At 39.3% G+C, this 26468-nt stretch overlaps 1 protein-coding gene across 8 annotated transcripts in view; it reads left to right on the forward strand.

The window, feature by feature from the left end:
* agla (amylo-alpha-1, 6-glucosidase, 4-alpha-glucanotransferase a) overlaps positions 1-26468 on the forward strand; it is a 157962-nt gene that overhangs the window by 61361 nt on the left and 70133 nt on the right. For all 8 annotated transcript variants that reach the window (XR_535914.1, XM_017309976.1, XM_017309975.1 and 5 more), the window contains 7 exons: positions 1200-1381; positions 2315-2426; positions 2688-2814; positions 21236-21338; positions 21769-21866; positions 23598-23737; positions 23836-24023. Coding sequence is in view for 7 of the 8 variants with exons in the window: in XM_017309976.1 (XP_017165465.1) it covers positions 1200-1381; positions 2315-2426; positions 2688-2814; positions 21236-21338; positions 21769-21866; positions 23598-23737; positions 23836-24023 (950 nt within the window). In the remaining variant the exon portion in view is untranslated. The remainder of the gene's footprint in view (positions 1-1199; positions 1382-2314; positions 2427-2687; positions 2815-21235; positions 21339-21768; positions 21867-23597; positions 23738-23835; positions 24024-26468) is intronic.

Consider the following 26468-nt stretch of genomic DNA (forward strand, 5'->3'; position numbering starts at 1 on the left):
CTTGTAATGTGGGACTCCCCTACCGGTCCGGGATAAATCCATTCTCCTGTCTCTTCTCTGGGCCTTTTCCCCTTTGCAAAGAAACTTTCCAAAGACATCTGATCTGTTTCTTACTCATTTTGCTGCTTGTGGGCTCAATGTTGACGCGCAAGTAACCGAGACTTCCAATGATTCACTTCCTGCTAAAGAGCCCCCTGGTGGTTGAAGAAAAATCCACATATAAACGGCTTATAGTCCGGAAAATACGGTAGATGAAAAAAAATCTGAATGCTCTCTGGTATTGTTCAGGGGGCCGGACTAAATGTGGAGGCGGGCCGGATCTGACCCACGGGCCGTAGTTTGGGGACCTCTGCACTAGAGGGACTATGTTTCTTAGCTGGCCTGGAAATATCTTGATATTTCCTGGCCAGACATTTGCCCAGGCATTTAGGCCAGTTCCTGGAGGAAATGGCCTAAATGCCTGGGGAGAGGGTAGTCTGAGTCTCCCCTCTGTAGGCTGCTACCCCCACGACCCGACCCTGGTTAAGCAGAAGAAAATAGATGGTTGGATGGCTCAATGGACTGACTTAGCTGTATGTATATCTACATATGTATAGATACATATAGTAACCTAAATCCAAAAGGAAGTTTTGTTGGAAATTTTCCTCTTGTTAAACTGTCTACTGTAAATGACCAAGTAGCTCAAGTCAGTATTGTTAGTTTACCTTGTTGCAAAATTATCCCTTGTTATAAAGTTCCCGGCTTCTTAGTTTTTTTTTTTTTTTGGTCTTTTTTTTTTTGGTCCTTTACGTTTCAGCAGTAAGTGTGTAACAACCTCTGCATGTATGTACTTATTGTGCTGTCCTGGTAGCACTGTACGTCGCTCTCTAATCTTCTCACTACTACTTCCCTTTACTCCAAGAATAGATCAATGTGAAATGAGACAGCCTGAAAGGTCAAATATAGAGGTTGATTTACTGTCTTTCAAATTTCCATTGGGGCTTTGCAAAGTTTGTAAGAATTACAATTCCTTGTTTGCTACTGATTTTTTGTTGTTGTTGTTGCAATTTTCGTTGAATAGTTTCATCGCAATCCCCAAGCACAAAGTTTGAAAAATAAAAATAATTAATCTTAACTAATTATCTTAATATCTGAAAATTTGTTTTTATGATCAACCATTTCCTATCTATGATCAATCAAGCCTATCTGCTTGTGTTTAGCTGCAAACAGTGTGTGGATAAAGGAACATCCAGAGTGTGGCTACAACCTGATGAACTCTCCTCACCTGCGTCCTGCCTGGGTCTTAGACAGAGCTATCTGGCATTTAACCACTAGGGTAGCAGATGGACGGTACAAAGAGAAGGGACTTCCTTCTGACATTACCAACGAGAGCCACCTAAATGTGAGTGCAGAATACACCTTGTATATTTAGACACAGACAAATTTATTGGGAACCATGATAAAATTGTGTAAAAATACTTAAGTGAAATTGAATTTTGCATTCAAGTGTCATAATTTCACACTAGTATATTTAGAAAATAAATCAAATTTCAGTTTATTCAGTGGAGAAAAAAATCCCAATTAATTAAAGATTTGTCTATGTTAAATACACATGGCTCATGATTTTTATAGTAACCCAGTAGTCCTAGAATATTGCCTCTTTAGTGGAGATTCCCATTATCCTCCCTTACAAATGAATTTACCCATCTTTTTCAAAGCACCACCCTAACTAGAACTAACAATTAATAAGTGGACATTTTCTTTAAAAAAATGTGTTCTTTTGAATCTCTATCATAAAGTACTATTTTTTTAAATGATTTTTTTTAAAGAATTGATAATTATATTTACAAAAAAATCTGTTGTCTTAAATACTCACTGAATAAAAACATTTTGCTCACATTATTCAAGTTGGTCATATTTATAATATAACATTTTACCAAACAGGAACCTCTTGTGTAGCTTAATAGAAAAGCAAGAAATATTTGAAACACTTGATCCCCCCCAGGACACAGAAATGTAAAACTGTAATGATTTTCTGTCATCATATCATTGCCTTCATAGCAATGATGTAATTGTAGTAATTTTTGGTGGAGAGATTAACCCACATTCATAACTGGATAGAGTTTATGAACTGATCTATCAGCTGAACTGTTAGATCCTGTTGCTGGAGGTAATGTGAACTGAAGTACAAGCTTCACAATTTCACAAAAGTCACTGTTCTCTCCTCATTTACAACTGAAATTACACACTTTGAGATGTTTAATAAAGATTTTTGATTAATATGAAAAGATTAAGTGGTGTTACAATGATGATTATGTTTTGCTGCCTCTGTTAGGCTCTCCGCAGGGCGCTTTGGGAGGACATTTTTCCTCAAATCAAACTTTGGGAGTTCTACCAGGTCAACGTGGAAAATGCTGTGGAGAAGTTCAGAGTACTGCTGCAAAACGGTGTGTATATCTTTGAAAACTGAAAGTATTGCTCTTCAATAATGGAAATCTAATAGCCTTTTAAGTGAGAGTCATATATTGTAGAATTACATTAATTTTCAACTGACAAGATAATATATTTTCTAGTCTAAAAAAGAAATAAACTTTATAGCATTGTTAGAATTTTTTCCCCATTATTCATAATGAAATATTAATTAATTTCACTGTCCAAGACCTTAGTTTGGGCAATTTAAGACAATAATTATGTGGTGTAAATTTTAGGCACAAAGCCAGATCATAGCAAGGCTGAAGGAAATAAAGGCATAGAGATCATTCAAGACCTCCAGTGCTATCGCTATGGCAACAGAGTGAACATGGACTCAGCTTTGGAGACATTTGTTCCTCACAGGTGAGACCCTGACATCACACCTTCCAAGTGTTGGTGTCTTTGAGGCACTAATAAATTTGTGTAGAGTTTTGCTATGTTCTGCCAAAGTATTCAAACATTTTGAACTTATTTTGTCTAGTTAAGACAACAAATCTTGATGTGTTTTTATACTAAAAAATTGAAGCCTACATGAATCTGTGTGGAAAAAAGGATTGCCATGTCCTCTCTAGCCACACAGCGCTCGCTGATTACTGCTCAATCAACACATCACTTAAACAGGACCTGCTGGACAAGGTGAAGTACAACAAATGATCCTCAAAAGCTAGACATCATGCCGATGTCTAGCTTTTGTTCCTGAAAGAAATTCAGGAACAAATGGGAAAGTAATTGAAGTCTGTAAGGCTGGAGAGGCTTATAAAGCCAATTCTAAAACTTTGGGACTGCAGTGAACCACAGTCAGAACCATTATTCACACATGGAGAAAACGTAGAATAGTTGTGAAGCTTCCTAAGATTGACTGGCTATCCAAAATTACCCCAAGATCTCAGCAATGAGTGATCCAAGAGGTCACAAAATACTTTACAATAACCTTCAAAGAATGCTTTGAATATTTTTTTCAATTTTTTTGTGTACCATTTTTGTGAAAGCATTATATTTAAAACATATTTAGAAACTCTTCTAAATATAAAAGCATTAAACTTTTGGTTAATAATAACTCCTAATGAAGTACACTTTCTCGTTACTTATCAACAGTGGTGGAGAAAGTACTCAAAAATGTACTTAAGTAAAAGTACAAATACACAGACAAAAATGTACTCAAGTAAAAGTAAAACTACCACATTAACATTTGTACTTAAGTAAAAGTAAAAAAGTACTGGCTTTTTAAAAATACTTAAGTATTAAAAGTAAAAGTACTTGCTGAATGCATTACCTAATCCCTAATACAATATCATTATGTGAACCAATCGTATTTTATTTTAATACATTAGAAATGTGTCAGTTTAATGAACAACGGCTCAGATAAAGCATGTTTTTATTGTGTTTACTCTGTAACATAGTTTAGACTTAGATATGTGATTCTATGCATCATAATTTTAGGGATGGAAACAGCATGTCTCCTGTCCAAACATAACATGAACTTGACACCTCCACACAATAATTCAGCGCATGAGTGACAGCTTTTTTTCATTGCAGATGCAACATGTGTGTCTTAGTCAGTACAGCTAGCTTTGCTAGCAAAACTTCCACAGATCTTACCTTTCTTTAAGCTTTCTTTCTAAGTGACGCTAAAAGTTGGACGAAGTCCCCACCGTCTGTGAAAGCGAAGCGCTGCTGATTTTACATGTCGCCATATCTTATGATTTATGCAGCGCTATTATATTACTGACGATTAGACAGACACCTTCTCCCGCTCAGAGGAAACCACTGCGTGCGCATGTCTGGAGCTCCGCGTGTGAGTAAAGGGGGAGGCGATGGGTGACAACAGACACGTAAGTCACGTTATTGCTCGGATTTTACGGCGCCACCTTAAGTCCCTCAACTTCACATTTTAACGAACAAAAAGCGCAATGCGACTTGGATGTAACGAGTAGCGCGACAGTTTGGTAGAAATGTAGTGAAGTAGAAAGTACAGATACTTACTGTAAAATGTAGTGGAGTAAAAATAGAAAGTATCCATTATTAAATCTACTTAAGTAAAGTACAGATACATGAAAATAGTACTTAAGTACACTAACGAAGTACTTGTACTTTGTTACTTCCCACCACTGCTTATCAATGCCTTTTGTTATTCTGCTTGTCCACTTTGGACATTACATGCTTCATACTCCATCCATCCATCCATCCATCCATCCATCCATCCATCCATCCATCCATCCATCCATCCATCCATCCATCCATCCATCCATCCATCCATCCATCCATTTTCTTCCGCTTATCCGGGGTCGGGTCGCGGGGGCAGCAGCTTCAGAAGGGAGGCCCAGACTTCCCTCTCCCCAGCCACTTCTTCCAGCTCCTCCGGGGGAACCCCAAGGCGTTCCCAGGCCAGCCGAGAGACGTAATCCCTCCAGCGTGTCCTGGGTCTTCCCCGAGGCCTCCTCCTGGTGGGACGTGCCCGGAACACCTCACCAGGGAGGCTTCCAAGGAGGCATCCTTACCAGATGCCCGAGCCACCTCAACTGGCTTCTCTCGACGTGGAGGAGCAGCGGCTGTACTTTGAGTCCCTCCCAGATGACCGAGCTTCTCACCCTATCTCTAAGGGAGAACCCAGCCACCCTGCAGAGAAAACCCATTTCGGCCGCTTGTACCCGTGATCTCGTTCTTTCGGTCATGACTCAAAGCTCATGACCATAGATGAGGGTGGGAACGTAGATCGACCAGTAAATCGAGAGCTTCGCTTTTTGGCTCAGCTCTCTCTTCACCACTACGGACCAGTACAGCGCCCGCTTCACGGCAGACGCTGCCCCAATCCGCCTGTCGATCTCCCGCTCCCTTCTTCCCTCATTCATGAACAAGATCCCCAGATACTTAAACTCCTCCACTTGAGGCAGGACGACCCTCCTGACCCGGAGAAGGCATCCTACCCTTTTCCGGCTCAAGACCATGGCCTCGGATTTGGAGGCACTGAGCCTCATCCCGGCCACTTCACACTCGGCTGCGAACCGTTCCAGCGAGAGCTGCAGATCACATTCCTATGAAGCCAACAGGACCACATCATCCGCAAAAAGCAGAGATGCGATCCTAAGGCCACCAAAACGGATCCCCTCAACACCTCGGCTGCGCCTAGAAATTCTGTCCATAAAAGTAATGAACAGAATCTGTGACAAAGGGCAGCCTTGGTGGAGTCCAACTGTCACCGGAAACGAGCCCGACTTACTGCCGGCAATGCGGACCAGACTCTGACACCGGTCATACAGGGACCTGACAGCCCGTATCAAAGGGCCCGGTACCCCATACTCCTGGAGTACCCCCCACAGAGCCTCCCGAGGGACACGGTCGAACGCCTTCTCCAAGTCCACAAAACACATGTAGACTGATTGGGTGAACTCCCATGCACCCTCCAGGACCCTGCTGAGGGTGTAGAGCTGGTCCAGTGTTCCACGACCAGGACGAAAACCACACTGCTCTTCCTGAATCCGAGGTTCGACTATCCGACGGACCCTCCTCTCCAGGACCCCTGAATAGACCTAAGAGTGTGACCCCCTTGTAATTGGAGCACACCCACCGGTCCCCGTTTTTAAACCACCACCCCAGTCTGCCATCCAGGGGAACTGCCCCTGATGTCCATGCGATATTGCAGAGTCGTGTGAGCCAACACAACCCTGCCACATCCATAGCCTTAAGGAACACCGGGCGGATCTCATCCACCCCTGGGGCCCTGCCACCAAGGAGCTTTTTGACCACCTCGGTGACCTCGTCCCCAGAGATTGGARAGCCCAACCCAGAGTCCCCAGGCTCAGCTTCCTCACAGAAGACATGTTTGTGGGATTGAGGAGGTCTTCGAAGTATTCTGCCCACCGGCCCACAACGTCCCGAGTTGAGGTCAGCAGCACACCATCCCCACTATAAACAGTGTTGGTGCTGCACTGCTTCCCCCTCCTGAGAYGCCGGATGGTGGACCAGAATCGCCTCGAAGCCGTACKGAAGTCTGTCTCCATGGCCTCTCCAAACTCCTCCCACGCCCGAGTTTTTGCCTCAGCGACACCCCGAGCCACATGCCGTTTTGCCCGCCAGTACCCAAGAGCTGCTTCTGGAGTCCCACAGGCCAAAAAGGCCCAATAGGACTCCTTCTTCAGCTTGACAGCATCCCTCACCGAAGGTGTCCACCAACGGGTTCGAGGGTTGCCGCCGCGACAGGCACCAACAACCTTGCGGCCGCAGCTACGATAGGCCGCCTCGGCCAAGGTTGGTACGGAACATGGTCCACTCAGACTCAATGTCCCCCATCTCCCCCGGAATGTGTTCGAAGTTCTGCCGGAGATGAGAGTTGAAGCTCCGTCTTCATACACTCTACAGCACTGTAAATATATTAGGCTACCAGCATACAGAAGGATCAATTACAATACACTTTCCGATTTAAAAAAATTACAATGTGTATTTAGTTGTACAAACTGTCATATTAAAAATGTATAGACAATGCTTATAAAAACTAGCACAATAAAAAAAACACTTTAGAGGACATGTGAAAAATATTTAACCAAAAACAGAATATTGTTAATTCAGTGTCACAACATTCCAGTATTACTCCAGACAAACTGACATTTTTCCTTCCTAAGAACAGTAGCTCTCGAGGACTGGACTTGAACACCCCTTCAATAGAGCAATTAAACAGAGAAAGTACTTTAAAGAATAAAGACAATTTTACGATGTTGTGGACTAGGGATGTATGTGGTGTCATCAGAACTAGAGTGATGATGATTGGGACTGGATGCCCGGAGTGAAAAAATATTTCACTCTAACATTTCATACTTTCCCCTGTATGTTAGAAGTAGAAAAACAGTCAGTAATTTCATGAAATCAGTTGATGCTGGCATTAACTACGAAGTGCGGTTTAACTTAAGGGAGACAAACTACCTTAAGAGCTATCCATCCATCCATTATCTAACACACTTGTCCTTGCAGGGTGGTTGAGGGGGGCTGGTGCCCATTTCCAGCAGCCATCAGATAAGTATCGGGCTTCACCTATACAGGTCACCAGTTCATCACAGGGCCCTGAAAGCTAACAATGGACAAAATCTATGAAAGATAAATGACAAATTAACAAGGGGAATAAATTATGTCTAATTATCTTCAAATAAAAACATCTTTAATAAGCACTTTGTAGTGTTGGTTAACAAACCAGTTTTTGCTGTTAAAAATGTAGCCAGGATAAAGCAGGCCCCGTCTCAGGGCCTTTTCTGACACAGGGAAGTCATTAGGCTTTGTAATTCCTGGTCCCTGGCTTCAACTTTCAACCTGATTTGCTTAGACTGCAAAAAATATGTTGAACATGAAAGCAATTCTTACAACAGCATCCTCGTAATCAGTGGCGCAAAAAGTGGGTATCCAGTGTATGCAACTCATAGGGGCGCAGCACCAGAGTCTGGGTGAAAACCCAGTCTGGGTGAGCGCGCTCCTTCAACCTGACGTTCGTTCCGCGGGGCAGGGGGGCGATTTATGTTTTCACATCCACCTAAATAATGTGTAGTTGCGCCACTGCTCGTAATATCAAACTCTTTTTGGCGTACTGAGCTTAGAACTGGTTAAGCTTATGTAGAAAACTACAGTGTGTATGTAAAGTAATTAGACCCCTTTAAATTTTCACTGTTTCATTGCAGCCATTTTCTAAACTCAAATAAGTTAATGTTTATTATGAATGTATACTCGGCATCCCATCTTGACAGAAAACCCCCAGAAATTTTACAAATTTATAAGCTCACCTCCCACAGAAATATCACGTGATATTGAGTTTTTAGGGGCCTCATGCATAAAGCGTGCGTGCGCACAAAAAATGTGCGGCACCATATTTTACACACAAGTTGGCATGTGTAAAAATTACTTTGCGTCAAAGTTTGTGTAAGTATACGCACACTTTTTCGTTGGCGAGCAAATGTGCAGCAGCTACGCAAACTTTTTCTGTGGACAATATCAAACTACATTATCCTAAATTATTTAGACCAAGAAGCATCAAACCCGATGTTTTTTTCATGATTTTAATATTTTATTGTTTATACGTAAACAATGAAACTGAACCACATTTATCCTCAGACAATAACGTAACACGCAGACAAAATAAAGAAAATAAAAATAAAAGGACGTGAAAACTTCCCTCGAATGTAAATAGTACTTCAGTTTTTGTCTCGTAAAGATGTAACGCATTAGTCTGTGCGCCAAAGTGCATGGAATGCATCTATGGGGTAATTTCATTCTCACTAAAAAAAGAAAACGGGGATGGATCAGCAGATTAACTCCAAAGAGGTTTGATTATTTTAAGGTGATCAAGGTGTGTATACAATCACACGTACATAAGTAGCTACTTATGTACGTGCCACGGCTGTGGCACGTACATAACCGCTCCACGCTGTAATTGTGGAGCGGTTTGGGTCTGGTGGAGAACATCACCAATGGAAGGATTCAGAGGGAGTGATTGATCAGAAATCATATTCATCTGCTGGGAAATGTTGATGATGGTTTATTAGCGTTTAGATTGCCTGGACTGATCATTCTTGAGCTCCGAGCAAAACTTAAAGAAGGAGCTGTGCGGTACCGGTACCGGTGCAGCTGCAGTCATCCTTCTGTCGAGCCGCCCGCTTTGTGAATGCGCCTTTATGGACAGAAAGCATCATAATTCTGTAAATGTACAACTTCTACACATGATTCTATTTAGAATAAACGTCCATATTCCCCACTCAAAGGACTCTCTGACACGGTGTCATTCTTTAAATCCCTGCTGGACGCACTATTGTTCTAAAAGGCATTTGCACGATCTCTTTATTTTTTTTATTATTTGGATTTTTTTCTTTAAAATGCATTATTTATGTTTTTGTGAGGTGACCTTGTGCCCTGAAAGCACATTTTACATAAAATATAGAATTGTTATTATAAATATTCCTACTGCTACAAACAAGGACGTTGCCATGATTATTGCTTCACATGGTGGCAGACTTCCGGGTATTTATATTAATTTACTGTATTTGTATTTAAGGGTGACGACAGGCCGGACCAGAAGCTGTGTTCTATTTCTCTTAAATTAGGTTTTATAAAGGAAAGGTGTGCATCCACGTGGGTGCGCATCCAATTTTTTTTGTGTGCTGCACTTTTCTAAATTTTTCCGTACGCCAAGTTTTTTAGTGTGAAAACTGCGCACTCTTTTATGCATGAGGCCCCAGCGCCTTTGCTCAGTATTGAGTAAACGCACCCTTTTGAGCTAGTACAGCCATGAGTCAGTCATCTTGGGAATGTTGCCTCAAGGTTTTCACACCTGGATTTTAGGATCCTCCGCCTCTTCCTGTAGATCCTCTCCAGTTCCATCAGATTGGATATTGAACGTTGGTGGAGCCATTTCCAGGTCTCTCCAGAGATGCTCAACTGGGTTTAGGTCAGGGTTCTGGTGTCAGGCTTCGTGTCAATGTCTTGTCAGAGGGTGAATCTTCGGCCCAGTCTGAGGTCCTGAGCTCTCTGGAATAGGTTTTCTTCAGGATCTCTCTGCACTTGGCCTCATTCATCTTTCATTCAGGTGCAACCAGTCGTCCTGTCCTGCAGCTGAAAAACACTTCCATAGTATGATGCTGCCACCACCATGTTTCACTGTTGGGATTATATTGGGCAGGTTTTGAGCAGTGCCTGGTTTTCTGCACACATACCACTTAGAATGAACACCAAAAATTGCAATCTTCATCTCATCAGACCAAATAATTTTATTTCTCAGTCTAGGAGTTTTGTTTTTTTTCTGGAAAACTCTATGCAGGCTTTCTTAAGTCTGGCACCGAGGAGAGGCTTCCATCAGGCCACTCTGTCAGAAAGCCCTGACTGGTCTTTGTGGAACTTTCTCCCATCTCCCTACTGCATCGCTGGAGTTCAGCCACAGTTATCTTTCGCTTCTTCTTTACCTCTCCCACCAACGCTTTTTTCCCATGATTGCTGAGTGTGGCTGTACAGCCAGGTCTAGGAAGAGTTCTGGTCATCTCAAACTTCTTCCATGTAATTATTATGGAGGCCACTGTGCTCTTAGGAACCTCGAGTGCTCCAGAAATTCTTTTGTAACCATTGCCAGATTTGTGCCAAGGTTACAAAAGCTGAGCTTATTGGGCAGTTTCTTCCACTTCATGATTCTTATTTGCTCTGACCTGCAGTTGAGCTGTGAGGTCTTATGTAGACAGGTGTGTGCCTTTCATAATCAAGTACAATCAGTTTAATTAAAATAGCTGGGCTCCAATGAAGGAATTACAACCATTTCAAGGAGCATCAGAAGAAATCTAAAGCAAGTGAGTTAAATAAGTGTCACAGCAAAGGGTCTGAATACGTATGACCATGTTATGTTTAGTGATGTATTTTCCAAATAACTTTATATTTGGAGAAAATTACAACTGATCACCTATCCACTAAAGAGGATGTCATGCATCAGTGGCAATATTTTAGCAGGTATTGATATCAATATTCTGACTATAGATCTACAATATACAGCATTCCCAGCAAGTATTTTAACTCTAAATAAATTGACATATTTTAGTTCTTAACCTGAAGTAAATTGTTGCCATTGAACAATAAAGTTTCATACTTTACTGGTCAATGGCAGCAGTAGTGACAGTGGAGATGAAGATAAGGAATCTGTGATCACTGAGGTAAATCAAGATCTTGGGGGACATGAAATAACTGAAGATGCACATTTGACGGAATACAAACCTGTATGCATTCCAAAAAAGAAATGAAATCTGGCCTTGACAGAATAGGAATTGAAGACATTTCTAGTAATAAATATGGAATCATGTCATACCTCAGATACCCAAGGTCAAGGATGTATTTATCATTAGAGCCAGGTCTCTTTCTTGACATGATATCAAGTGTTTTTTCACTTCTTGATGAAGGTGAAACTTTTAAAATTCAAGGCATTTGTAGCTTGTGTGCTAATAAATGAGAGTTCCATCCAGACATGCTTAAGAGTGCCAGTGCCATCCCATCACCGTTGAAACGCAGACTGATGTCAAAGGCATCCTGCAATGTTCTAGTTCTCTGTCTGGTGGTAGTAATGTCCTCCTCAGCATGTCTCCTGAGGTCTTCTAAGGAGCCACCATTTGATCCAGGCGTGTTGAACCAGCGAAAGAACTAACACCTGCAGGATGCCGGCCCTCCAGGACTGATTTTGGACACCACTGGTCTAAGATGACCCATAAGATCACTCTGAGGTCTGGGGAACACTGGTCCTACCTCACTGCAACCAAAAATATCAACTTGCAATTATCCAGCCTACAGACGAAATTAAATGCATTTGAAATCCAATGTGTTGTTTGCAATCTGGGTGCTTTCCACCACTTTGCAATTTCAGTGGTTAAAAAAGTGTAAGCGCATGAGGTGGACATTTGGACAAATCCTAGAAAAAAAAGATTTTACAAACATTTTTTCACCACATTATTTTTATGCCCTAAGGAAATCAAAAACACTTTGGAAAAAAATCCTGAATTACAGGATTATAATTCATGCATGAAAGGGTTGAAAGGGGGCGGAATGCTTTCCTCACTCACTGTAACACACAGAGCCTCCTTGCAATTGTAATACGATTTTGAATGATTGTTATATTAAAAATCAGATTTTTTAAATACTCATGTCTAAAACAAACTTGTTTATAATTGAGCAAAGATAGTTAATGTTGTAGTGGCCATTGCTTATCAAGCCAAACATCTGAAAAAAGTTCCATCAATGAGCCACTTCTGCTGCACTGAGGTGAAGTTTCGTACGCAGGCAAAAGAATCCAATGTTCAAACTTGAAGATTGCTCTGTTTGATTTATTTTCACCAGTTTGGGAAGCAAATAACAAAGTTCAAACTTTTCATTGTTTTCCTGCTGCCTCTCCTCTGGCAGCAGGAAAACCACAGGCCCCAAACTCGATGCATGTTGGTCCTATACTTATAGTCCCTATACCTATAGTCCCTATACTTATATAAAAAATGGACCCACAGTCCCTATACTTATATAAAAAATGGACCCACAGTTCTTCCTGTCTTACTTAGAAAGTAAATAACAAAACTAAACAAAAATAAATAACAATTATTAACCTACAAATAAACACTGTAAATAATGCAAAAAATATAAAGTAAACCAAGAATAAACTAGCAAAATCCTAGTTGATAAAGAAATAAAGTATAAATCGCTCTAATAAGCATTTTTAAACAAACTTGGCGCCATCCAGCAATGGGCTTTGTACTTTTGGACCCACATTGTATTTCCATCTAGTTCTTGTCCTGCTGTGCAGTGGCGCAAAAAGTGGGTATGCAGCGCATGCAACGCATAGGGGCGCAGCACCAGAGGGGGCATCAAAACCCTGTCTGGAGGGGCGGCGCGCCGATTATGTTTTCCCATACACTTCAGCGTGCCTTACGCTCCTTCACTTCGCTCATGTGACGAGGTAAATGTGTCAAGTTTTACCCTTCACGTATCGTCGTCTCGGGGTGGGTGGGGGGTAGGGTAGAGCGAGCGTATGTTTTCCACGCTCCTTCAACCTTCCTTCAGGGGGAGGGGGGGCCCAATTTATGTTTTCGCATCCACCTGAATAATGTGTGGTTGCGCCACTGCTGCTGTGTTATCTAAAATTGGACTACGACATCACCAGCTTGAATTTACCAAAACTATTGACTATTACCGAGGTGCTCTCTACTTTTGAGGTAATATTGTGCGAGTAAAAAATAGCTTCATGGTGATGCCATTGTCTGTGTAAAGACAGTGTTGTGGAAATTTTCCTTTAACAAGGAATGAGGAAAAACTGTTTCAAGAAGCCAAGGAACCAGAAAAAGAATATATTCTTAATCAGTATTCATTCGAAGACTCTACAGCGTTCAAAGTCTCTGCTCACTGATCGCAGTCAGGAGAAAGAGCCCCAAGTAAACAAAACTTAGTTTTATTAGAAACAATCCAGCATCAATGAACGTCATAACATTCCAGGAAAGCTAACGTCTCTATAGATTTATTGTACTACCAAGGACAGAGGAACTGTGCTGGAACCCTTTAGACACCCTTTAGAGCAGGTGTGTGTCTCACAAGAATCATGAAACTGTCGTTTCACTGTTTTACTCATAATCATATGGTAATCTTAAAATTTCCCACTACAACAGCTTCTGTGTTTTAAAGAGCTTAGAAAAACATATCTTCAGAGAGATGTAAAACTAAGGATAAATTCTATATTTCGCATTAAGCACTAAATTAACTCCACATTTTTTGTTTTGATCCCGTCACTAAACTGTTTTGAGGCATCAAACATTTAATTAACAAATTAGCAATTTATTAATTTGTAATAAATTATTTATTACTTTGCTAAACAGTGTTCCACTATAAGAATGTTATTTATTTTGCCATTTGAACAAAATTGTTAAAATGATTAAAGCACCTGTTAAGACCTAGTTACCATAAAGTAGCATAATGCATAATGCAGCATAAGTAGCATAATGTAAACACTGAAAGTGTTCCATTGAAATATAATTAGACACTATTTACAAAGTACTTAAAAATTTTTATTGAATTGTATTTAGTTTGAGATTAAGGGTCACAAAATAAAATATATACAGAGCCTACTTGAAAATATATACACAGAGCCTTGAGATTAACTAAGGTTTACGAAAATGTAGAGAGCCTATTTGAAAATATTACCTAAAGTACAACTTCAAAAATGTGTTGTTGTAATATGTTTTTGAATTGTAAATTGAAAATGTACATTTTTACAAATAAAATGCAAGTGGTATTTTTAACAGAATTGTCCAAATTATAATTTTAGTAATATCTTTGATTAAAATTTTAAGTATATTTCACAAAAAGTATTCTTCTAAAAAGTGTACCAAAATAAATTTTTAAATAGAATTAGAACCATGTTTATAAAAAAATATATTTATTTTAGCTAAAAATCGATAAGGCCTTCTCTTCACTCCAATCTGGTAAATGTCCAGGTGCTGATGGATATCCTATTGAATTTTTTAAAACTCTAAAAGACAAAATTAGCCCGTTATTACGAGTCTTTAGTACATATCTTGTAAAATCTAAACTACTTGATACCTTGTATATGGCAAATATTATTGTAATCCCAAAAAAAGATAAAGACCCAGAACAATGTTCATCATATCGACCAATTAGTTTGCTTGGTGTTGACATAAAGATTTTATTTAAGATTTTGCCACTAGATTGGAAAAGGTAGTGTCTAACATAGTCAATACAGACCAAGCTGGCTTTACAAAGAGTGTCTGTCATCAAATAATTCCAGACAACTTATCAATAGTATTCAACACCTTAATCGGACAAAAATACCAGGCATCATTGTCTCAATGGATGCTGAAAAGGCCTTTGACCGTGTCGAATTGGAGCATATGTTTCAAGAGCTTAGAAGATTTGGACTTGGAGAAAATTTTATAAACTGGGTAAAACTTCTTTATAAGAAGCCCACAGCATCTGTCTTGACAAATGGCCTCTTGCCTGCACCTTTTGGACAGGAAAAGGGGACGGCGCAGGGAAGCCCTCTTTCTCCTCTACTTTTCTCCTTGGCTATAGAGCCACTTGCAATTACAATTAGACAAAGCAATGATATTAAAGGTATATTAATAGGAACAAAATTGTATGAGATATTATTATACGCTGATGATATTCTTTTAACTTTGACAGACCCTGTTAAATCTATTCCGGCTCTAATTGACTGTCAACAAATTTGGCAAGATATCTAGGTATAAGGTAAATTGCGGAAAATCAGAAATAAAGCCTGTGACCAGGGAGAACCAGCATTCATCAAGCTATTTCGATGGGCTCCTACAGGATTAAAATATCTATGAATGTGCCTTACATCTAGAACTAGCTAGCTGTATCCCGAAAACATCAATCCTATGATTATTCATATTAAGGATAAGTTGGTAAGTTGGAAGAAGCTCCCCATATCCTTTCAGGGAAGACTTAACCTTATTAAGATGATAATTCCCCCTAAGTTAATTTATCCAGTGTCTAAGTTATTTTTGTTCATTGACTCCAAAGATTTAGCTGGGATCAATAAAGCAATATCAGAATTTATTTGGGCAGGCAGAAAACCTAAAATTAAATCTGAGGTCTTACAATTTCCCAGAACCTTGAGTGGATAGGGCCTGCCCAAGAGAACTACATACTGTCTTTACATGCAAGAGTTATTTCACTGTGGGCTACTCAAAAGCATGCTCATTCATGGCTTGAGATTGAGGAAAGTATTTGTAAACTCTTATCGCATTATAAATCTGTTAAACAAACAAAACCGGTATATCCCAGTCATTGTCAAAGATAATTTTCTAATTACTAATACTATTCAGGCATAGGGCATTCTGAGGAAAATGTCTGTACAGAATAAAAAATTTTCATCTTTGACGACATTGGTAGACAACCTCTATTTGACAGTAGAGGGTGCTGGTCCTGATCTTAGGTCTTGGCAGGATGCTGGCATTACTAGGATACATGATCTATGACATAATGGAAACTTCAAGACATTTGAGGGCTTAAGAATACAATATGACATTGTCTCCAGGGACTTTTATATCTTCAGCTAAAGCATTATGTTAAGGCAAAAATGGACTCCCTAGAGTTCCCAGGGGATTATTATATACTTGAAAAAATTATTCTTGATTGTCATAAACCTGGGAGATTTGTGTCAAGATTTGTGTCAAAATTCTATGCTGAATACAAGCCTTAAAGAAAGATAGTATGGAGAATTTAAGATCAACCTGGGACATAAATCTGAAAAGCACAATTGATTCGGAAGCATGGGAAGACATTTTGATTCTGCCTTCAAATGTAAAGTAACCACCGGGACTAGAATTCACTGTTTATGGGAGTGTAAAATTATAGAGGCATTCTTGCGAGCAGTATGTCGAGAAATTGGCACTGCTATAGGACAAACACTTCTCCCTAGCCCAGTCCTGTGTCTCCTTGGTCTCATAACCAGTCACCTGGATACTCACAAAGAGACTGTGCCAAAATCAACTTTCTGATGTTCTCCAGAAAGTCGATAATGCTTAAATGGGTTGGTTCCAATGCACCTTCGATCCAGCTATGGAAAAACTTAATTTATGAAGTTATTGCATTAGAAAGATTGAGATACTGTTTTAATGGGAAATTCGATGCTTTTAAAAAATGATGGGAAAGTATTCTTGAATATTTCAAAATTAAAAGACCAGTAATGTGAACCCGAATGATGTATATCTTTCTGTTTATATATAAATTAGTTACTTTTCTCAAATAATTGCTGTAACTTCACACATAGCCTTAAAAATGTATTTCAGAAAAATACAGCATATTTAAAATATACTTAAATATATTTTTTCACAAGGGTTTCTATGAAGAACATCAGCCCCACAAACAACATTTCAACAGAGATTTAGTCAAATCTGGGAAAGGGACTCTGATTTAACTGACTACACTTCAAAGTAATCGGTAATTATTGTAATTTGCTCAGAGGCGTTTGTTGAACCAACCAAGCCCAAACACAAAGATTAAACTCATAGCATCAGATTGTAGCTATGGTAACAAAACAATCTAACTATGAGTTTTACAAAGTAAACTTGCCAGCTCCTTAAAATTGTAAATTAAAATGTTAAACAATTTAAAATCTTTTAATTTAGGGTTAGGGTTCAGGTAAAGTTCAATCAAATTTAACAGCATTGAGATTCTCAATAAACAAATGTTAAAATTCTATCTGCTCTGTGTTAAAATATTAGCATTTATGGTACCCCCTTAAGGTCTGGTAGGCAAAAGCTGCCCCTGATTTAATCTATGCCTTGGTTTTGTTTCTAAATATGACCAGTGTATATATACATAGTGGTTTGATATCCATGGGCTGATTACTTAATTAGGATTCCACAAAAGTGCAAAAATTTATACAGTGATCCCTCGTTTTTTGCGTGGGTTGCTTTCCGAAAATAACCCGCGATAATTGAAATCCGCAAAGTAGTTACCTTTACTTTTTTTTACAACTATTACAGAGCATAATTAAATACTCTACATTGAAACCAAAGAATAAAACCTGTTTTTCAGGTCAGCGGATGTGCGTGTGCATCAATCACGGCATTAATGTCATCCGGAGTCGTGTCATTCAAGCTGTCACCTCCAAGCTTCTTTGCGAGATTCACAACTGTATCTACGGCAGAGCCTTCGGCCACAGTTTTTTTTTCAGCAGGCATTCAAAGTTTCAGTTTACGTCTCCTGGATGGCCAATCTGTATTATGTATATTTTAACCAATCAGGACGCAGTACACAATGCACTGTGAAAAAAATCCGCGAAGCAGCGAGACCGCGAAAGGTGAACCGCGTTATAGCGAGGGTTCGCTGTATTTAAATTGTTTGTTGTTTTTGAGACTAAGGTTATGTGTTTAAGCATTGTTAACAAAGTCTTCCAATAATGTAATTACCCAGCAATATTTTTACAGTTCCTGCCAGAGTAGCATTTTTTAATACAAAAAACAGTGCGGTCTAAAATCTTGCTACAGTTGGGAAAAAGTATTTAGTCAGCCACCAATTGTGCAAGTTCTCCCACTTAAAAAGATGAGAGGCCTGTAATTGACATCATAGGCCTCTGGTATGAGAGACAAAATGAGAAAACATATTTAGAAAATCACATTGATTTTTTTTAAGGATTTATTTGCAAATTATGGTGGAAAATAAGTATTTAGTTAATAAGAAATAAGCAAGATCTCTGACTTTTACAAATCTATAGCTTATTCTTTAAGAGGCTCCTCTGCCCTCCACTCATTACCTGTAGTAATGGCACCTGTTTGAACTTATCAGTATAGAAGACACCTGTCTACACCCTCAAACAGTCACACAGATCCTGCAGTGCCAGACTTGTTCCCCTGCTTAAGCCAGTACATACCCGGGCCCATCTGAAGTTTGCTAATGAGCATTTGGATGTTTCAGAAGAGTATTGGGAAAATGTTGTATGGTCAGATGAAACCAAAGTCGAACTGTTTTGCAGAAACACAACTCATTGTGTTTGGAGGAGAGTGAACACTGAGTTGCATCCAAAGAACAATTACCTATTGTGAAGCTTAGGGGTACCAACATCATGCATTGACTACAAAATTGTTGCAAGGAAAAAAAAAAGTCAGATTCACAAAACTGATTTACTGAAAGTCATGACCTTGTTAAGCAGTTCCACAGTAAATGTAATGACGTCATAGACAAGAAAATGTTATAGGCAATAGAAAAAAACTGAAAAATATAACCCAAAAAGTATATACTGTAAAGATACCTATGCAGCACCGGGAGAAAATAAATGTAATTTTTTTTGTTCTTCTAGACCAGGGGTCCCCAAACTTTTTCCTGTGAGGACCACATACCTTTTCCCTTCTCTGGTGGGGGGCCGGAGTCAGTTTGTAACAGAAAAAGTGACGATTGTAGGAGTGCCTAAATGTAAAAATATATTGTTTTCCAGAAAGCACAACCAAATAACATTCTCTGGGTTCTTCACAGAACAAGTCAGGAAATAAATAATAACACTATTAATGAAATAATAACCAAATAACTCTCTCTGGGTTCTTCACAGAAAAAATCCAGGAAGGATTATAGTCCATGTTTTTCTAACTATGAGCTGCAGCGGACTATAAACCACAACCCCAAAGCTAACAAGTCAATTGAATATCACATTTATTAGGGTTGAAAAAGAAAAAGTTGCCAAGATTAGATTTAATAGAACTGATTACGGTAGTTTTCGAACGGTAACTGTAACGGTAAAAGTGCTGATCCTTCGTGTCTGCTACTCGTATGTGCTAAATCAGTGGTCCCCAACCTTTTTATTACCGCAGACCGGTCAAGACTTGGACATTTTGTTGCGCCCCGGGGGGAGAGGGGGTTAACAGTTACATAAGGCTTCTGCATGTTGGTGTTCCCACTAAATACTGAATATGCCCTATTTGGGTTATCTTGGCCCTTTTATCGCAGCCTGTGGGGTTTTCCCTTCCCTGACTGGGAACGAGAATACAACCTGTTGAATGTGACAGGTAGCCAATCAGAAAGCGCGGTGACGTAAGAACAGAGGGGAATCCCAAACAGCTGACATATCGCGCAACTGAGAGTCCGGTGGATATCGGAGATGATATGTGAAAATGTTTATGATTATATGTAAAGCTCATTATTATGTTTATTCAGTTAAAAATGTTAACTATGATAAAACATATTCACCTCCAAATCATAGTGCAGCAAATAGAATGGCTGCTGCCCTCGTGTTTTATCCACCGCCTTTTCTTTTTGTTACATCTTTTATCTCTTAAAATGACTCCACAAACTACCACTACTGCTTCTACATCTTCATCTGTGTTTGGTTATTCTAAATTCCCGCTATGTTGGGGGTTTTACAGAACTATCTTCTGGAATCGGGATGTTCATCACTGGACTCGGTTCGTGTTGCTCTTGGACACACAAACCGATCGAACATGTTGTACTTTTATCAGCCCTGTGGTCACAGAGGTTTGGAGAATTGGCCGACAATTCTTAAATCTTTGTCTAAACCAGATTTAAGACTCATAAGCTCTACTCATCTCCTCTCGACCACTGCCCAAACGCTCTCTGACTCTGGTCGCTATGGTAACGTTTATATCCCTTCAAAATAACAGAAGCGCCACAAAGACGAACATTTTACTTTTGTGAAAATTTTAACTCACGATAATGACTAATGGGAGCCCTGAGCTTGTTTCTCTGCAACGAGACGGTCCCATCTGGGAGTGATGAGAGACAATAACACCCGAGCTGTGTTGCTTGAGCACAGCGTGCTTGGTCTCTATGTGGCAAAACAGCTTGAAGCTTCATTGCCTCATTAGCAGCCGGTCGCCGCATGTTACGCAGAGCGGGCTTGTAATGTGGGACTCACCTACCGGTCTGGGATAAATCCATTCTCCTGTCTCTTCTCTGGGCCTTTTCCCATTTGCAAAGAAACTTTCCAAAGACATCTGATCTGTTTCTTACTCATTTTGCTGCTTGTGGGCTCAATGTTGGCGCGCAAGTAACAGAGTCTTCCAATGATTCACTTCCTGCTAAAGAGCCCCCTGGTGGTTGAAGAAAAATCCACATATAAACTGCTTATAGTCCGGAAAATACGGTAGATGAAAAAAAATCTGAATGCTCTCTGGTATTGTTCAGGGGGCCGGAATGTGGAAGCGGGCCGGAGTTTGGTAGTTTATTATTCAAAGTACACAAAAAATGTATTGAAGGGCTTAGAAAGTGGTTACTGCATGACACGTCCACATTCAATTTTTTGATATAATGTGCCAAAGAAAGAAAAATTGCCTTTAAAAATTTTCTCTTTCTGGAATTTAACAAATGTGTGTCTTTTTATATAGTGTATGTAACCTTCTGGTTTCAAATGTATATAACATCTCAAAGTTTTTGCTCTCCCTTAGTTTTTCAACCTATTAGTCCTTGCTACTTAATTGGAGATTGAAATGCATGCTATAGTGTCAGATTATAAAAAGGAAATGCGTTGTCTTAATAATTAGAAACATATAGAGCAAATGCTATGTAGTGTGGCAGTGTAGTTGTTTTAAGAAACTTTGAGAATTATCCTTTGTAATCTAAGCCATATTGACATGTACACATTTTTGTCTAAGATATTGTTGCTTCAACAGACTGGTGACCTGTCCAGGGTGTACCCCGCTTCTCTAGCTGGAGATAGGCACCAGCACCGCTACCGACCCCACTAGGGCCAAGGGTGTTAGAAAATAGATGGATGGATATTGTTGCTTCATTCCTATTCTCTTGTTCCATCTCTCTCCAGCTCCTCTCCACAGCACATTGATGAGTGCTGTGGTTGGCTGAAACAGAAGTTGACTGAGATGAATGAAGAACAGTACCACATCATACACCAGCATCAGGAACAGGTAAGGTTAAAGGCAGCACAGCTTAGACACAGAAGAATGTATGACTGATTGGATTTCTAAATATCTTAATTTGTTTGATTAAATATGAAAAGCACATCACAACACTTGTACATTGGGTTGCGTCTCTGTCAGAAAACCCCCAAAAGTTCTGCTATTTGTAGGAAGGTGGGTGTTATGGTTATATTTGGATGAAAGAACATGAGAAAAACTGTGACTTTTATTGGAGTCAAATGTGTGATCAATGTGTGATTGCAATGCTGGTGCATTGCAATCACACAAGTGTCAATTTCTAACTGTATAGTTAGAAATGGACACTTATGGCTTTTTAAATGGTCAAAATGAAAATGCTAGACACTCTGCTGTGTGTTGTTATTGGGAATTCACATGACTTTTGGTTCCTCTGTCTTGTAATTCCTTTTGCTACCGTCAGGCCGTCAACTGCGTTGTGGGGAACATAGTGTATGAACGTCTAGCTGGCCACGGTCCTAAACTGGGTCCTGTTACCAGGAAAGAGCCTCTTGTCACCAGGTAATGACTGATGGGGAAGGAACAGAGTACATGGTAAGCGAAGCAGGCAGCATTGGAAAAGTAGAATGGACATTTTTGCCTGTTAGAGATGGTTTTGCATTACCCTTAATATGTACATCATTATGCTAGAACTGAATGCTATTTTTACTAGTTTTGCATCTTACAAGTTTTAAAACTTGTAAGATTAGAAGCTAACCATCTTGTCTGCATTACTGGGTAACTGTATAGGTAACAGTGATGTGTGGTGAGGTTCATGACTGGTGAGGCACAGATTCCACCAACGTCAGATGCAGGCCCAGCGGCATGGGCTGGCATTGGGGGGCATTGCCCGCCCACAGAGTCAGCCGTGCCCCCCGTGGACTGGAAGCTGTTTGTTGTTTTTACCATAAAGTGACCAACTCTCTGTTATTCCTATATCAATTTGATACAGTAGGGGCTTCCGCACTTCCCATATTTGTGCCTTTTGTCACTTTTTTCAGCAGTTTAAACTGTTTAATCCGTTGTTAAAACGTCGTAACCGGCTTTTCCGAGCCGCTTTTAAACGCAACATGAGCGCTAAGATGCTCGCGCTGGGTTTACAACTGTGCGGCAGCGAAGGAGAAATGTTGCTGCTATGCAGAGCTACTAGCTAATACCAATATATTACATTAAGCTTGTTAAGTACAGACTACTGATATTGTCTATGCTCAAAAGTGGGTAGTACTTGTTACAGTCACTTGAGTAACTTAACTTGAGTAATATAATTATTGCTACGTATTAATTTTGCCCACCCAAAATAAGCAGATGCCCCCCTGTCAATCTTGTCTGGAGTCGGGGCTGGTCAGATGTACAAATACAAAATCCCATATAGAAGCTATATTTTAATTTTGACCATAACTAATTGAAGCACCTAAGGATACAATAGCAAAAAAGATGAGAAAAATATTTAATAAGGTCACATGTTTTTAATTATTTGAAGGTTTTCTTTGGCTGATCTCTCTTTTCTAAATTGAAAATCATGTATGATCTTACCTCTATTTTATATGATGTCCAACGTCCATGTAGCTATCCTTTTCCACAAATATCTCTAATTCTGTTGTAAAAAAAAAAAGAAAAAAACATTTCGTTTCTAGTTTCCTTTAATTTTCAAAAATTGGTCAGTCAAAGAAAGTGACCTTGAACAGTTCTGAACAGCTCATTGTGCCTAAGGGCCTTAGCAGTGCCCTTTATTAGTGGGTCACAAGTACATTCTCCCGCACCCACCACATTTTCACTACACAGTGATGAGAGACTAAATAGATCACACACATAGATATATCAAACAGACTGTGGGATGTCAAAATAATAGAAAATGTGTAATGAAACAAGTACATTGGCGACATAAAAGACAGGCAGCAATGGGAATGCGCCAATTGCCTGATTCATTCACTTGTTTGATACAGAGGTGGGGCACTGCACTGCCTCACCCTAGTTTTCATTTGTGTATTTCAACAAGCAATGGATAAATTCAGCGATTTTTGACCACAAAAATTTTGAAATGACCAATATAAAAAGCAATTTATAGAAAATTCAAGTGGACAAATTGATTTTCTCTCATTATTGTTGGCATCTATTTTACATCTCATGTGCTTATTTTTACTTAACAGGATTACAGGTGAGGCACTGCCTCATCTGCCTCACCTGACCACATGTCACTGATTGGTAAAAGCTTTATGTAACCAATATATGTGGGTCATCATACCTCTGTTCCAGGTATTTCACCTTCCCCTTTGAGGAAATGACTTTAGAGCAGGAGATGGAGTTTTTAAACCAACCAGATAAGATGTGCCACTTCTTGGCTCACAACGGCTGGGTGATGGGTGATGATCCATTGCGCAACTTTGCTGAACCAGGTAAAAGTCACAAACAACAATCTAGAAAATAGAGGTTGTTTTTGGTCAAATAGTGAGCTGTATTTTTAGGACTGTTGATGTTTGTATTTTCTGTGTAGGATCCAATGTGTACCTGCGTCGGGAGCTGATCTGCTGGGGGGACAGTGTCAAACTCCGCTATGGAAAAGGACCTGAGGATTGCCCCTACCTGTGGGAGCACATGCAGAAATACACTGAAATTACTGCCAAATATTTCCACGGAGTCCGATTGGACAACTGCCACTCTACTCCCTTGCATGTTGCTGAGGTACTGTCAACTAACTGTTGATCATATTATTACAGAAATACTTCATCCTAAACTTAAACTGTTTTACAGTTCAGTAAGACAATTTTGTAATTAGGGATGTCCCAAGTCAGAGTACTTTAATTTTGGGCATCAGCCGAGTCCCAATTTGATGCTTCAAAAATACATTTGAAAAGTGTAGAGCAAAGGAACAAATCCCTTATTTTTTTATTTTTCATTTGACTGATGGCGCTTTTGTCATTCTGCCCCAAGCCAGCTGCAGCTACAATCCAGTAGCTTACCATCATCAGCTTGTGAATGCCTTTGAGATTTCAATTGGACATCTAAATGGCATTATAAATAAAATTCATTATTATTACTATTTTATTTAACAGAACACCAAGGCTTTAAATAAAATGTAGGTTTTTCTTTTTGGTGCAACAGTTTCAGTGAAAAAAAAAAAAAAACACTGGGCAACGTGAAAAACAATATTTATATTAAATACAGAGCGTAATCACTGGCAGCTTTGCACAAGCGTGATTCCGTTGCAATGTGCAAACACAATGAAGTGGATATCCTCCCTGTTCTACAGCAGGATGCCTCACAACCAGCCTGCTGTCAGTCATATCAACTGCTTGCAAGTGCTTCAGAGGTGGGAGGGACTTTCGGCAGCTCTCACCGCTGCCGTAGCTGTAGGACTATCGATGCTTTCTGATTTTGTTGCCAAAATCTTCAATAATACAGATAGTTTCTGTATTTGTCACTAAATACAGCAGTAGTGTCATTAAGTTAGCAACAGTGCTCCCACTGCAAGCTGTATTGATCTGAGACTGTAGTTTTTAACCAGACCATAGCAAAGAAGGTCATAACATCATAATGAAGTATGTTATGAAATAAGCAAATTAGCTGTGATTTTACTGAATAAACCCAAATAATATCTATTTAACCTTCAAAGCAACTTGGCTGCAGACTGCTTTAAAGATCAAAAAACCTCAGAGTTTAGCTTTACATAATTTATGTTAGAACCTCTGAGAGATCTAGGCCAGCTCCCAATACCAATGGGACAGTATGCCCCTATATTGTAACTTCAACATTAAAAATGGCGGGACTGGTCACTCTTTAGGCATTTTGCGTAAAAATTTGTGCTAACAAAGATCAAGTTAAGGACAAACATACTGCATATATATAAAAAAAATGGAGAAAAAGACCTGATACTACATTGTGAAAAATAAAATGACTAATGGAAGTACAATGAAACTATGAATGTTGTGACTTCATAGACCAAAATTGTTACAAGAATTTATGCAGAAGAAATTGTTACAAGGAACACTCTGACATCAATTTGTGTTGTCTCTACCTTGAGAAGAAAACATTTGTTTAAAAATGTTTTTGTCTCAAGATATCTCTAAAGAAAATAAGAACCAAATAGCTTTCTACTCCCCTCCCACAAAAAAAGATATTTATTTCATAATTATGTAGGAAATTTTCTCTGTAATGACTTTCTGCAAAAGAAATAACTATCAATTTCTGTGGGTTTTGTGACTGAGATTTTGAGACAATACACCTTTTTTCAGCTGCAGCGTCATTGTTTTTAGAAAGATTTTCAAAAGTGAATATTGTACAAGAAATCTATTCCATATTTTTGTTGTAATATAATAAAATTTGGTGTTCTAACAGGGGATGAAGAGTTAAATTATATTAACTATTTACTCACAAATACTGCTTTCTAAAAAGCACCTCCATATTTAAAGTCAGATCATTTTATTTAGAGTCCTTAAATGTGATGACATCACAAAAGCCCAATTTTTATACCTATATGTTAATAGCTTAATTTAATATTTAAAATTCCTCTGGCATTGTAAAATTTTGTTTTACTTTCCTCACAATTAGTTTGTGACTATTCTTTTTTCGGTTCAGTTTATCATAATAAGCTTTTTTGTTACTAAAGTGTGCCTTGTCATAATATTTTTTTTAATTTTCTATAAAGATGAAAAAAATAAAACATTACAACAATTCCGCCTTTTAACTTAAAACGACATATGCAGCAAGGCCTTATCGTAAGAACGGAAATAGGACCCAAAAGGGGGGCACCCAAACTCCTTCGACGTGAAACATGCATTTGAAAGACACAAGGGCAGAACAAGGATGGAAGTGCGAGTAATGGGAGTGGGTCCTAGAATTGTAAGATTGAGCGATATCAAGGCAAAGAACACTCACTGGATGCTAGAGGACCCCTCCAGACCCCTATAAATTTAGGGCCCCTATTAATAGTTGAATTGTAACAAGACAATAGATCTAAAACATCAGCATTCGTTTAGTGAGAATGACAATGATATTACATTTTATTTAATGCGTTAAGCAGAGTGTTTGTTACTCCCCAGTAGTAAGCCCCGCCTACGTCTCACAACTCCTCGGACTCACTACTGCCCAGTTCTCTGTCTAACAGGTCCGGAAAATCCCCAAAACTTG

The sequence above is a fragment of the Poecilia reticulata genome, linkage group LG17, assembly GCF_000633615.1.
Source record: "Poecilia reticulata strain Guanapo linkage group LG17, Guppy_female_1.0+MT, whole genome shotgun sequence".
NCBI lineage: Eukaryota > Metazoa > Chordata > Actinopteri > Cyprinodontiformes > Poeciliidae > Poecilia > Poecilia reticulata.